The sequence below is a fragment of the Solanum verrucosum genome, unplaced genomic scaffold (genome assembly GCF_900185275.1).
Source record: "Solanum verrucosum unplaced genomic scaffold, falcon-dt-bn FXZP01000116.1, whole genome shotgun sequence".
Lineage (NCBI taxonomy): Eukaryota > Viridiplantae > Streptophyta > Magnoliopsida > Solanales > Solanaceae > Solanum > Solanum verrucosum.
In genome coordinates, this window is record NW_026020293.1 from 302,673 (window position 1) to 318,278 (window position 15,606).

Below are 15,606 nucleotides of genomic sequence, written 5' to 3' on the forward strand. Positions count from 1 at the left end.
AATATTTTCCTTATTATATTTATGATAAGTTTAACAAGGGGAAGGATATTGTGGTGGGTAAAGAAGCAAATGATGATGAAAAGAAGATGGCTATAAAATTGAGTTTAGTTGCATTATGGTGCATACAAGCAAATCCGATACGACACCCTTGGATGAGTAGGGTATTATTAGAAATGCTTGAAGGTGAAGTTGAAGTGCTAGAAGTACCTCCTCAACCTATTCAATCTCAGCCGATTGTTCATCTGATCATAGGAAGTTGTATGACATATTTTCCTGATCCAATGGGTATTTTGTGGTCTTTTTAATTAGTTTAATTATTTGTTAGGATAGTGACACGCCATTAATTATTTTGTTAATTAGGGTTATTTATAGAGACCATTAAAGATAAGGGTAAAAAAGAACCAAAATATTGATTTTAGAGACATTTTTGGCCCGATAGGTGGATGAAGGGCAATTTATACCAATTTGTATAGCTAATGGGTATTTTAGGGCTGTTTTGGATGTTTTAATTGGTCCATTTGTTTTATGTTTAGAATACTTTTCTTTTGTTTTAATCTAAAAATGGATCAGTGGATCCGACTCTGGTCTAAAAAGAAAAGTTTTTTAAAGGAAAAAAAGAAAGAGTTGAAAATTAAGGGGAAGGAATAATAATTTAGATAATGTAGAGGGAAGTGAAGAAAAATTAGTTAGTGGGCAGTGTGGATAGGCGAAAGTGCTGAAGCTATAGAGTTGTAGAAAGAAGAAGTCTGGGATCGAGAAAATGATGGTTGACGTGGTGACTAGCAATAGCCAGCAGCAAATTCTAATGGGCGGCGGAGATACGACGAGCAGTGGGGGCGAGGAAAATTGTACAAACCCTTGTTCTGATGTGAAAACCCCTAAGAAACGTGCAGAGACATGGGTACAAGAAGAAACTCGAGTACTTATTGGTCTTCGTAGAGAAATTGACTCTCTTTTCAATACTTCAAAGTCTAATAAGCATTTGTGGGACCAAATTTCTATGAAGATGAGAGAAAAAGGCTTTGATAGGTCACCTACTATGTGTACTGATAAATGGAGAAATTTGTTGAAGGAATTCAAGAAAGCTAAACAAAATCAAGATAGAAATGGCTCTGCTAAGATGTCCTATTATAAGGAAATTGACGAGATTTTAAGAGACAGGACTAATACTGGTTATAAGAGCCCTCCTCCTCCCCCTCCCAAGGTTGATTCTTTTATGCACTTCGCTCAAAAAGGTATCTTCTTCTTTTTAACTGCTCCAACCATCTTCTCTTATTTTCCTCTCAGTTCTAATCTCTTCCACTGTATCCCACTTTATCCCAGGTCTTGATGATACAAGCATCACATTTGGACCCGTTGAAGGTAACACATCTAAGCTGTAGCATATCTCTTTAGACCATTGCATATTTTTTTACTATCTCTGTGGTTGTTCATTTCTTTACTTCCTACTGTGTTTTTGGATACTCTTCATGTTCAGCTGCTGCTTGCTTCACTATACCTCACTTCTATAAAGTTGTCAAAATTAATTATATTTAAGGTGACCAGTTAGGTTGTGTGAAATAGAACCTAGTGGTCTGGCCCTTAACCAGACCCAACAATAGTGGTTGGAGTAATTTGAGATATGCTCTCTTTGGTTGGATACACTATCCAATACTAGTTCATTTGTGGGGTACCAATATGTGATAATAGGAGGGATTAGTTTTTCAAGGAAAGGGTTAATGTAAATTTTAGAAAAAATGGAGATTGATAAAATATAAATTGTTTTTTTTAGATAATGGTATAAAGTCTGAAAAGGTTACACAAATTGGACTCGACCAAATTACATGACAAAAGACTCTAGCAAGTCCATAAAATCTTAAAGATCAGTAGCAAAAGACCCACTGCTCCTAAAACAACAGATTCTGAATACATTTGAATTTTATAACAGCTGCAAATTCCTTCTTCCCATCAAAGCATCTTTAGATCTTTCCTAGCCATATAGTCCATGCCTAAGTTGCTCGGACTCGACTGCGGGTGTCCGATACGGGTGCGGATCTAAAGGTCGAATCCTTTATTATCAAATTTTTAAGATTTGGGGATATGGATTCATGTATGGATACGGGTGCGGGGATTCGCCTAAAAATAATTAGAATATCTAAAATAGAGCTATAAAACCTAAATTATGAGATATTATTTGGAGAACTTGAGGAGAATCCTAGAAGGAGATCAAAGGAAAAGGAGTGACATAGAAATTTCTATATAAAAGGTATTTCATTTCCTTCAATTTCACCTTAGCTTTTGTATTGATTACAGAAATCATTAAAATTGTCCAGACTTTCCCCATCAATTTCAGTCGAAGTACCCAAAATCGGTTGACCAAATCGGACACGGATCCCACACCCTAAGTTGCTCAGTCTCGGGTGCGAGTGTCCGGTACGGGTGCGGCACCAAAAGTGAAGAGTCCGAGCAACTTAGGTCCATGCTATGCATAAGGTGACTCACTCCAAAGCCTCTTTGTCTCCTGTCAATCTCTTTGTTTGTCAAATATGGAGTAGCTATCAAAAGTTTGATGGCATTACCAAGTGAACTCCAAAAATGCATAAAATTATATATCAAATCTGCCATGAAATGCTACAGTGAAGTAGCAAGTGATCCACTGATTCCCTAGCATTCTCATATAAAAAGCACTTGCTATAATGAATAAATCGTTTCTCCTGCAGCCGATCCTGCGATAAATACGCTCCGAGAGCTGCCAGCCATCCAAAACAAGCCACTTTCGCTGGTACTTTTGTCTTCCATATCATTTTCCATGGCCAATTTTTTTCATATTCCGCTGGAAGTTCTAAACTTCTAGCATCATAGCATGTCTGAACAGTTAATTCAGAGTGGTAGAACGAAAGCTCTACCATAGCTACCATGAAAATATAGCACAACAGAAAAAATTTATGGGAATGCGTGACTTCAATATTTCATGCTTCTATCTATTTATATAGACTTTAGACAGAGGATTTTACACTCAGGTTTCAATACTATGAAAGTCTATCTAATATCAAAGGCCCCTTTCTCGAAGCATCATCCTGAAGTTCCTTCTGGATTTGGGGAACCCCATTCCGGTGGACTTTCTCCACCGGAAAACTCCATCGTCATCCTTTCTCTTCAAGCTTCTTTTCCTCCAACTGGAAGAGTCAATATAGGAGTGGTAGTAAGCAACTCCTTGAGCTTCCGTAAGCTCAACTCACACTCCTCAGACCACTCAAATGGAACTTTTTTTCCCTCTCGATATCTTGATCCTCATGAATAGGATGGACAATAGAATCTATTTCTGGTTAGGGGGAAATTGTATGACATCCTGAGTCAAGATCAAAAGTTGAGACATGCTATGATTGGGTAGGAAGCTGTAGGTACCATATGAGAAGAACAATTTTTAGCAAGAGGGCTCTTATATGGATCTACAGAATAGGCTGATTTTTTTAACATTACCATTTTCAAAAGAAAAAAAAAGAATAGGTTGATTTGGTTTATTTTATTTTTAGTTGGTGAATTGACTCATATTCTCTTTCCTAGTTCACTTAACCAGCGGTATTCTTGTCTTTTCACCGCATAGAAACCCATTTCCTCTCCTCACCATTTCAAATCCATCATCATATGTTTGCTTCCTCTGCGATGCAGGTGCCAGAAGATTCATCTCTAGCAACTCACTTGGCTTCGCATGACTCTCAATAGCCCTTCTCCCGTCTCCCATCCTTCCCCCTTTCTTCCTCATCTCCTCACTGTCCTACTCCCTTGTGGACAAGCAAGAAATGTCAGACTTCAGGGTACAACTATATCCTAAACCCCAAAGCCCCATCTTCTGTCTTCAAGGAAGCTCAAAATTTCCCCCCTATTCTCACCACAAGTCTCACCCTGGAGAGGTTGTGTAGACTGTGAACCGACCTTCTAAAAGGTATTTATGTCCAAAATGTTTGGAGATACGCATACAAGGTTTAAACTTCATTCTCGATTCTATGAGAATTTTTATGAAAATCTTTCATTTGCTTCTCTTTAATGGAAGCATCCACAAAACCACCACACATATCCCCCACTTTCCTGAAAAACTCAAAACACCCTAGATGAACAGGTAAGCCCATCATGTTCACCACCACTGAATCTCTAGAAACTCGTGGGTGGATCATCACACCCACTATGGTCTACCCATTTTTCCAGCCTCAAATGCTCTCTCCCGTCCACCTTCTTCCTCTTTTAAGGATGTGTGCCACTTGTTCTTCACTCACAAACTATCACGAACTATAACAAGAACTGAATTTCACCCAACTTCGAGATCTTCAGGCCATCGATACCACTCCTAATATATGTGCCAAGTTGGAATTTGAATTGGGTTATGTATCACTAGTAGGAGATGTAGGCTTGGAAGGAACCACAATCTGACTGAGACTGTGCAGAGTAATAAGGCACAAGTTTAGATGAGTTTGGGGGGAGAAATGTGGACTCTTATTACCAAAATAAGAGAGGATAATTAGGGAGTAGAGTACTGCTTGAGATATGGGAATGTGGTTGACAAAGAATAAAGTCTTTTGAGAATTACGTGACCTGTAGTTTGAAGAAGCAGGTGTTAGAGACAACATGGGTATGGAGGAGGAAGGGATGCGGATGAAGAGGTTTGCATTGGGCTCTGATACCATATAAAACTACATCACAAGTGAAAGATAAGGTGGAAGCTCTATAGTAGATCACAAACAAAAGATAAGATGAAAGCTCTTGTTTAATTGATTAAATTTGTGGTTAAAACAATTCTTTATAATACAAAAAATTGACGGATACAATATATACATCTGTGATGTCCTTCATGATAACCTGTTGGTTAGAGAGGAGCATGTTTTTCCATGTAATACAATATGGATACCAAAGGTGCCGAGGAAGGTGTGTTCTTTTTCTTGGCTAGCTGCTAGAGGGGTGATTTTGACAGTGGAAAATCTTAGAAAACGGAAGGTTGTTTGCGTCGGTTGGCATGTGTAAGAAGACGGGTGAGGACGTGGATCATCTTCTTCTCCATTGTGGGTTAACCATGAGGTTATGGTGTAATATGTTTAGGTGGTTTGACACTCCATAGGCAATGCCAAAATTGTGAAAGAGTGGAAGGAGGAGAAGACGAAGGACAAGGAATGTGATACCACTTGTGTTAATGTGGGTTGTTTGGAGAGAGGAATAGGAAAGCTTTTGAAGGAGTAGAGTCGAGTTTCTCCCAATTGATGAGTAGTCTCCGTTCCCTTATTTCCTTTTGGTGTTCACATAAAGTTCCTTGTTGTATAGATAATTGGGTGGAGTTTGTAGAGAATCATAGCATGCAGATTCTTTACATTTTGGTTTACCCCTTGTATACAACATTTAGTCCATGTTTCACAATGAAAATATATTTACCTGATATAAAGAAAGAAAAAAAAAAGGATACGAAATATACATGGAATCTAAAGGATACTTATTTACGCATCCTTTCGAGTTGTAGGTGGGCAGTGTTTCATTTTTGTATAGCTTGACGATACCTTAGGTCCAAAACCTTAAGCTAATTTGTAATCCACGAATTTGGAAGTGGATCACCAGGCGATCTGTCAATCTTTTGCATATGTGCATCACTTGTTCGCCCTTTTAAAATGCATGATATCTTAGGTGCAACACGTTACCGTGGCGTTGTTCCTAATGCTTCAAAAACCGAATCATACTTCACCTTGAATAATCCTTTGTTTCTCTTAAAGACGTATCATATGAAATCGTGGAAGCAGCCATATCTTGAAGTCAGCAACACTTTGTCATCTTCTATTATTGAATTTCTTTTCTTCCATTATGTTCTAATGTATATCCTCCATTAATTTCCCTCACAAAAGTTGCGCTTATGTCAGGTCAATCTGTTTGTCCATGGATTTAGATGTAAGTTAGACCAAAGTAAGTAATCAAAGAAGACTGCCTTCGGATTCTTAGACATCTGCAAAAATGCCTAACTAAACCTATCAATGCCGATTAGAATGTAATCTAATTAAAAGAAAACCACTTCAACCTAAAAACGAGTCTCCCATCTGATTCAAGGAGGGTAAAAGTTAAAACAATGATATTTTCCAACTTAATCATGAGCTCAGAATCCTTCACTGCAAGTTTCTAGTTTGGTTTCTAAAGAAATGCAAACTAAATTAAGCTTAAGATGATTGCCGCTTTAATTTTCCTGAATATATGCTCTGTATTTCTGAACGACATGCAGTATTTATTGCACTTACTTTTTCATGCTAATTTTTTTTTGTTGATTTGCAAGTTACAATATGCAGTGGAATATACTTATAAAATTTTTGATGTACAGAGAATGGGAGACCAACACTTAATTTAGAACGACGTCTGGATCATGATGGCCATCCTCTTGCCATAACAGCGGCAGATGCAGTCACCGCTAGTGGAGTTTCCCCTTGGAATTGGAGAGAGCCACCTGGAACCGGTTAGTCTGTGTTACAAATTAGTGTGGAAACATCCCGATGGTTTTGCTTTAGAGAAGGAAAACAAAAGGAGTCTGAAGAATCTTCTCAAAAAAGATTAGAGCTGAAATACTTGATCTTTATTATCAAAAAGATTAGAGCTGAAATAAACTATTTTGGCATATTTTTCTTGGTCGGGTCATTCAGACTAGTTCTTCCTACCTTGACTCTTCAATTTAAGAAGTGTAGAGTACACTGAGGGAACTATTCTAAGAACATCCCTCCTAAAACTCTTTTAGAAACCCAGTCACCAATACTTTTATGCTGTCTATATTCTATCATTCTCTGGATTTCGTTCAGATGGCAGCCTCTGGGTTTTGTTTAGATGCATTGCGGCTTTGTCAATTAATTTTAATTGGTACAAAGATTACCCTTTTGAGGCTTCTGTCAAAAATTGCTTCTAGGGTTACAGTTTCAACTCGCTTAGATTTTTATTTTATTCTAATAACTATTCTACGCGTTTGCAGGTGAGCCGAGTCAGTCATATGAGGGACGAGTTATCTCAGTCAAGTGGGGAGATTACATCAAAAAAATCGGTATTGACGGCACTGCATGTGCGATCAAGGAAGCTATTAAATCTGCTTTTCGGTTAAGGACTAAGCGTGCATTTTGGTTGGAGGATGAAGATAATATTGTCAGAACACTTGACAGGGATATGCCACTGGGAAACTACACCTTGCATGTCGATGAAGGTAATGTCATGCAACAGTAAAATTATAACTAGCATTGTGATGAGGTTTTGGTAGTTGTGTTGATATCCATAACAAACTACAAAGTACTTGGGGCTGGTAAAGGGGCAAGGAGCCTTTCCCTGAGCCTGCCCTGTCCCATCTCTACTGCCACTAGTTGGTTCATCAATTTAACAGTATCAGATTCTTCTATCCACTATTTCTAACATCCCTTTGTCGTGCCTCGAAAAACTCCTTTTTAAAGACAATCCCATCTGCAATCAGCTAATTGAATGATTGTGAGAAATATATACGAAAAATATTATTGAATTGTGTATCTAAATAGTTACATTGAGACCCTATTTATAGACACTACATTGGAATCCTTTTCCAACTAGGATTCCTATTCTTATTCCTATTCCTATTCCTATTCTTATTTCTATTATAAGTAGGAAATACTTATTTCTATTCTAACACTCCCCCTCAAGCTGGTGCATACAAATTATATGTACCTAGCTTGTTACAGATGTAATTAATACGAGGACATGTGAGGGACTTGGTGAAGATATCTGCAAGCTGATCATTTGACTTCACAAATTTCGTAACAATATCTCCCGAGAGTATCTTTTCTCTGACAAAGTGACAGTCAATCTCAATGTGCTTAGTCCTTTCATGAAACACTGGATTTGATGCGATATGAAGAGCCGCTTGATTATCACACACAAGTTCCATCTTATCAACTTTGCCAAATTTTAGTTCTCCCAGCAACTGTTTGATCCAAACTAGCTCACAAGTTGCTGTCGCCATTGCTCGATATTCTGATTCTGCACTAGATCGAGCAACCACATTCTGTTTCTTGCTCTTCCACGACACCAAATTACCTTCTACTAAAACACAATATCCGGATGTCGAACGTCTGTCAGAGGGTGATCCTGCCCAATCAGCGTCTGTATATCCAATGATATGCTCATGGCCTTGATCCTCAAAGAGTAGTCCTTTACCGGGAGCTGACTTTATATATCGCAGAATACGAACAACTGCTTCCCAATGACTATCACAAGGGGAAGTCATAAACTGACTTACAACACTCACAGGAAAAGAGATGTCAGGTCTAGTCACTGTGAGATAATTCAACTTTCCAACAAGTCGTCTATACCTTTCAGGATTACTAAGTGGCTCCCCCTGTCCTGGAAGAAGTTTAACATTCGGATCCATAGGAGTGTCAACAGGTCTACATCCCATCATCCCTGTCTCCTCAAGAATGTCTAAGGCATACTTGCGCTGAGAAATAACAATACCTGATCTAGACTGAGCAACCTCAATACCTAGAAAATACTTCAATCTGCCAAGGTCTTTAGTTTGGAAGTGCTTAAAGAGATGTTGCTTCAAATCGGTGATACCATCTTGATCATTACCGGTGATAACAATATCATCAACGTAAACAACCAAATAGATACATCGACTTGGTGCAGAATGCCGATAAAACACAGAGTGATCAGCTCCACTACGAGTCATGCCAAACTCCTGAATTACTGTGCTGAACTTCCCGAACCAAGCTCGAGGAGACTGTTTTAGACCATAGAGTGACCTGCGCAATCGACATACAAGGCTACTAGACTCCCCCTGAGCAACAAAACCAGGTGGTTGCTCCATATAGACTTCTTCCTCAAGATCACCATGCAGAAAAGCATTCTTAATGTCCAACTGATGAAGAGGCCAATGACGAACGGCAGCCATAGATAGAAAAAGACGAACAGATGCAATTTTAGCCACAGGAGCGAAAGTGTCACTATAATCTAGCCCAAATATCTGAGTATACCCTTTGGCAACAAGGCGAGCCTTAAGTCGATCAACCTGACCGTCTGGACCAATTTTGACTGCATAAACCCAACGACAACCAACAGTAGATTTACCTGCAGGAAGGGAGACAAGCTCCCAAGTACCACTCTTATGTAAAGCAGACATCTCATCAACCATAGCCTGCCTCCATCCAGAATGAGAAAGTGCTTCACCTGTAGTCTTAGGAATGGAAATAGAGGACAAAGACGACACAAATGCATAATGGGGTGATGATAGACGATGATAACTTAAGAAGGTATAATGTGGGTTAGTATTTCGAGTGGATCGTATACCTTTTTTAAGTGCAAGCGGTTGGCTAGGAGGAGGCAAGTCCGCAGTAGGAGCAGGGTCTGGCGCATGACATGAATCATCTGGGACTAGGGTTGGACGTGGACGGCGATGATAAGTTAGTAGTGGTGGCACTACAACTGGAGATGTAGAAGTAACCGTAGATTCCACAAAGGTTGGCACAGGTAAAACCTGAGGTATGGGTAAGACCATAGAGACATCAGGATGATCAGAAGATGCATAGTAAGGCTGAGACTCAAAAAATGTAACATCAGCAGACATAAGGTATCGATGAAGATCATGTGAATAACAACGATACCCTTTTTGGACTCGAGAGTAACCAAGAAAGACACATTTGAGGGCACGAGGAGCTAATTTATCTTTTCCTGGGGCTAAGTTATGAACGAAGCATGTGCTCCCAAAGACACGAGGAGGGATAGGATAGAGATGTGACTGAGGAAACAGTATGGAATGGGGAACCTGATTCTGAATAGAAGAAGAGGGCATTCTATTTATCAAATAACAAGACGTAAGAACTGCATCTCCCCAAAAACGCAATGGAACATTGGATTCAAGGAGAAGAGTACGAGCGGTCTCAATAAGATGCCGATTTTTTCTTTCAGCTACACCATTTTGTTGAGGGGTGTATGGACAAGTAGTCTGGTGAATAATGCCTTGGTGAGTCATAAACTCCCGAAATTGGGAGGATAAGTATTCTAAGGCATTATCACTACGAAAAGTACGAATAGAAACACCAAACTGATTTTGTATTTCAGCAAAGAAACTTTTGAAAATAGAAAATAACTCAGAACGATCTTTCATTAAGAAAACCCAAGTACATTTTGAATAATCATCAATGAAACTAACAAAATAACGAAATCCTAAGGTGGAACTGACTCTACTAGGACCCCAAATATCAGAATGAACTAATGAAAAAATAGACTCTGAACGACCCTCAGTACTACGAGAAAACGTAGCACGAGTGTGTTTCCCAAGTTGACACGACTCACAATCTAATGTGGATAAACTAGACAAACTAGGCACCATCTTTTGCAGTTTGGATAGACTCGGATGTCCCAAACGTTTGTGAATTAAATCTGGGGAATCTGTAATGGAGCATGCTGCTAAGGAATTTGAAGAGGTAAGATAGTAAAGGCCTTGTGATTCATGTCCTGTTCCAATCATCTGTCCCGTACTGCGGTCCTGCATGAGAAAAAAATCATCGAAAAAAGTTATGCTACAATGTAGGGCTTTCGTCAAACGACTAACAGATGCTAGATTAAAAGGAGAACCAGGGACATAAAGAACAGAGTCTAGGGTGACAGAAGATAGGGGTTTGGCTTTTCCAACCCCTTTTGGTTTGGTTTGGATCCCATTGGCTAAAGTAATAGCTGGAAGAGATTGTGAATAAACAATATCGGATAAAAGTGATTTATTACCAGAGATATGATCAGAAGCCCCAGAGTCCATGACCCATGTTCCAAGAGTACTAGATTGCGACACACAAGCAAAAGAATTACCCGCAACAGAGACATCAGGTTGTGCAACCGAAACTACTTGTGGAGACGTTTGCTTATTTGCGCGATTTCGAAGGAACTCATTATATTCCTTTAGAACAATAGGATCATAACTGGGTGGTGGACCATGCAAAATATAACATATATCACGAGTGTGTCCAGGCTTATGACAATGACTACACTTGGATCGAGGTTTCCCAAAACGCCCTCCTCCTCGCCGATTCTCCATAGATTGATATGTACGCTTTTCAAAGGTTTGAGATGCAAGAATAGATGAGTCAACAGTGGGTGATGAAACTACCTTGTGACTGGGAGGTGCCGCAAGACGAAGGAGACGAGAGAATAATTCATCGATTGTAGGAACTGTAGGGCTAGCTAAAATCTGATCACGTACAGAATCATGATCAGGAGGAAGTCCAGCAAGAGTAAGAACTAGAAACAATGTTTGTCTGTGTTCTTGTTGTTTTTCCACATTCGTAGTAACTGGCATTAATGTGTCAAATTCCTCCATGACTGCCTGTACCTGTCCTAAGTAAGTAGACATATCGGATTCTTGTTTCTTTAAGTTGGTCAATCGAGATATCACATCATAGAATCGAGATATGTCATTAGTGTATAAAGCACGAGCCTTTTCCCAAACTGTATAACACGTCTGGAATGGGCGAAACAAGGGCATCAACTTGAAATCAATAGAACGCCATAGGAGACTACATAATTGAGCATCTACTTTCTCCCATTGTGCTTTGGCTTTTGCATCTTCCTCACTAGTCTTTGCCTTTACATCTACCTCATAAGCCTTGTTCGTTAAGTGATCTTGGACACCTTGACCCTTGCACCACAACTCAACCGAGGAAGCCCAAGATAAATAGTTTGAACTTCCCAATAAAAGTTCTGAAGTGATTATAGGGCTAGAACTTCCAATCCCCATATTTTTGGAACCAAAAACATCACACCCAAAAGACATTATGCTAAATTTGTCTCGGAAAATTCAAATCTCGAAGAAAAGTCGCCGGAAACTGCCTGGAAATAGCTGGAACTCTAATTCCGGCGATCGGATCTGGTCAAAAACAGTATGGGCCTGGTCGGATTGGCTGGACGACCTCAACTGTCAAAAAAATCTCAAAAAAATATAATCAGAAAAGCCCTCACGCGCCGGCGCGTGAGACAGATCTCGCCGGAAACTGCCACCTCCGATAGGCGCGTGAGAGCGCGTGGGGTGGTGTTTTCCGGTGGTTTTGGCTGGGGTTTGGTCGCGGGGGCTTTCCGAGTCTCGTGGTGGTGTTGGTTTTCGCACAACACCCACAGAAAGAAAAAAGTATAACAAAATCAGACCCAACAGTCACCGGAAATTGACATAGACATACGGTGACTTGTTTGTTCTCACCAATGCTCTGATACCATGTGAGAAATATATACGAAAAATATTATTGAATTGTGTATCTAAATAGTTACATTGAGACCCTATTTATAGACACTACATTGGAATCCTTTTCCAACTAGGATTCCTATTCTTATTCCTATTCCTATTCCTATTCTTATTTCTATTATAAGTAGGAAATACTTATTTCTATTCTAACAATGATCACAAACATATACATGGAAGTAAGAAATTTTATCAAGAAATTAAGAACAAGATAGGGAGAAAGAGATAACAAGAAATTAAGAATAACATAGGGAGAAAGAGAGAACAAGAAATTAGGAGGAAATGATGATTTTAACAATTTCAGTTTGAAAATAAAACAAAACAATTCTAACAATAAAAATAGCTTTTAATCACATAAATGATTTCAAGGAAGATTTATAGGAAAATTCCTAAACACCCATCAAAAGGAGTAAAACTTTGAATCAGTATTTGTGGGATCTCTTGAATCATGCCTCAGCACGTGAAGGAATTTTTGGAGAGTTGGCAGTACCAGAGAACACACAAAGCTTTGAAGCAAATTTGGAGAACTATACCTCTGTACATATTCTGGACTATCTGGCTAGAAAGAAATAAAGCTTGTTCTGATGGGCTAAAAGACCATATTTCTAGAGTTAAAAACAAGTGTTTACATAATTAGTTTTGTTGGTGTAAAAATAGTTTCCTTGATAATATAGATCAATATATGGAGTTTTTGGAGCTGCTAGGGAGATGTCTTAATTGACTGTATGGATATTCCCATCAGTCTTTTGTAACTTTTTGTTTTGGTACCTTCTTGGTACTTAGTCAATTAACCTTTACCTTATCAAAAAAGAAAAAAAAAAACTCTGAATCATCCGAAAGCAAATATATCTAAGTCTTACTATTTATAGTAACACTAAACTAGTTACATAAATGGCCATGGGCATGAATTGCAAATCTGGTGCTCTAGGCGCCTTCTTTGCAATCACGGCTAGGGGCACGCGATTGCGCTTCTGAGCTCAATATCCCTCTCTGCAAAGGTGCTCCATGTTCCACATCATGGTCTTTGGCTAGATGAGAATATTTTTTCTCTATATATCTATCTATCCATCCATCCATATAAACCAAAATACTCATAAAGGGGCTCTCCATGACCTTTCTGTGGTTCATCTACTTTGTCGCCAGCTGTCTGCCCACAACTCCGAAATGAAGCTAAAATGTAGCAAAAGGTGGTCAGTGTCCACTCCATGTTTTCTGCAAATAACTGCTTACAATACTTCATCTTTCTCCTTAAATTGTCTGATGTCAAAAACACCACCTATGTTAGAGCTTTGTAACTCCATATTTATTTCCAGGACCGGTCTCACATCACCCTTGTGAATATAAAATTAAGGTGACGAAGTTATAAAGCATTGGACATATATAATATGCGCATTATTGACAGCGGTATGCCACTAAAGTAAATCTTTTGCAGAGTAAACATTTGCCTATCTTGCTATTATGTATTCAGTTCTGTTATTCTTTTGTCCCCCCTAACCCATTCTCATTCCCTTCATAAGAAGAAATAGAGAAACTAACCTGATTCCTGCTCCGCAGGCCTGACGATAAAGATCTGCATGTATGATGAGGCAGATCACTTGCCTGTTCATACAGAGGATAAAACCTTTTACTCTGAGGATGATTTCCGTAACTTCTTATCACGCAGAGGTTGGTCATGTTTAAGAGAGTATAATGGGTATCGAAATGTTGATAGTATGGATGAGCTTTGCCCTGGTGCCGTCTATCGTGGTGTCAACTAAGGAGGATCAGTATGGCCTTGTCCATCATTGTGATATTTTGCTCAAAGCTCATTTAGATAGTCTAAGTTGTATAGATGGTTCCAGCTATACCTAATAGTAGCAAATGGGAGCTAGATGAAGTAGGGAAGGACATCGATGTACAAATTAGTTGAATCTTAGCTTTTGATTGCATGTAAATCTTTTCATAATTGATGTACTTCCAAATCCTGAAACCATTTCTCTGCTGTGGTTATGTAGTTAAAGATTTTCTAGTAATATGTGAACAGATTAGACAGAAATAGAGTGATTTTCAGTTTTAAGAAATTGAAAGCATTCAATTTAATTCAGATCCTTCAATCAGTACATACTTTCTACTTCTATTTCTCTACGCGTTTTGCCTTATTACTTTTTGCTTTACTTTACTAATACACATTTTTGGTTCTCAGAAACATATATTTGGTATTTCATATTTCTCTAGTTTGAGGTTTTCTTTTCTCCCTTTTTTTTGTCTTATTTGATGTTGAGATAAATAATTTTTCTCGAGTTGGACAAAAAAGAGGAGATAAGGCCCAAAATAGTCCCTCATCTTTGGGTTAAGACTCAAAGTTATTCTTGAGTTTTCACATGGAGCACTAATAGTCTTTCGTGTTTGCAATATTGGTGCACTTTTGGTCCTCCCCTAAACTTTTACCTATTTTTTAACATTAATTTTGTCCACAATTTTATGTAAGGAATGTCTAATTGTCTTTTTATATATTTTAGTAGAAATAATAACTCTGTGAGAGAAGGTGAGAAGAAGAACACATTGTTCTATTTAGTAGAAATATTACTGCAGCTAAACTAAGAACATCTTGACATATGACGTTGCAAGAAAAGAAAAATTTGTACTATTGCACGTGAAATCATTGTGATGAATCTCTCAATTTTATCTGCAATACGATTTCTACTAAACAAAACAAGGTTTTTTCTTCTCACAATCTCTCACATGGAGTTATTATTTTTCCTAAATATATAAAATGATTATTGAACATTCCATACATAAATTATGGATAAAAATAAAGTTAAAAAATAGGCAAAATTTAGGAGGAGGACTAAAAGTGCACCAATATTGTAAACATAAGGGACTATTAATGCTTCAAGTGAAAACTCAAGGCTGACTTTGAGTCTTAACCCAAATATGAGGGATTATTTTGGGCCTTTTCTCCAAATAAGAGCAATAGCCATTCATTGAATACTAATGGAAATATTTTTCAAACTTCCCCATAAATGTTATAGTGGATTTTAGCAAAATCTTACTTTATATTAATAAGAGAAATTCACATTTGTATGAGAAGAATTGTAATTTCTACTATTTTTCGTATAAAATTTAATTTTATTATATTCATCTAGTCTAATTCAATTTAGCTTTAAAGATTAGTTAAATTGACTTTTGAAAAGTAAAACGTGACAAGTATTTGAAACTGAGGGAGTACAATTAAATTCTTTAATCTATTAATTATAATTGTACTATCATACTTTAAGAACCGACTGAATTTTGTATTTGTTAATAATGTCACAATGGGCATATGCAGATATATCTATCTATATTTGTAGCTATATTTTTTTAGAAGCATGAACTTCTAACTTGAATGTTAAATTATTATAAAA

General features: G+C 38.0%; 1 protein-coding gene across 1 annotated transcript; it reads left to right on the forward strand.

Moving 5' to 3' along the window:
* Nucleotides 1–696: 696 nt before the first annotated feature.
* Nucleotides 697–14,247, forward strand: LOC125834612 (trihelix transcription factor GT-1). The gene is made up of 5 exons (XM_049513745.1): nt 697–1,235; nt 1,324–1,362; nt 6,320–6,451; nt 6,956–7,180; nt 13,778–14,247. Exons 1-5 carry the CDS (start codon nt 761–763, stop codon nt 13,978–13,980), a joined length of 1,074 nt encoding a protein of 357 aa, XP_049369702.1. The 5' UTR covers nt 697–760; the 3' UTR covers nt 13,981–14,247.
* Nucleotides 14,248–15,606: the final 1,359 nt, after the last annotated feature.

Coding starts and splice junctions, on each gene's coding strand:
- LOC125834612 (XM_049513745.1), top strand. CDS start 761: ATGATGGTTGACGTGGTGACTAGCAATAGCCAGCAGCAAATTCTAATG. Junction 1,363..6,319: donor CACATTTGGACCCGTTGAAG/GTAACACATCTA, acceptor TTTGATGTACAG/AGAATGGGAGACCAACACTT. Junction 7,181..13,777: donor CACCTTGCATGTCGATGAAG/GTAATGTCATGC, acceptor CCTGCTCCGCAG/GCCTGACGATAAAGATCTGC.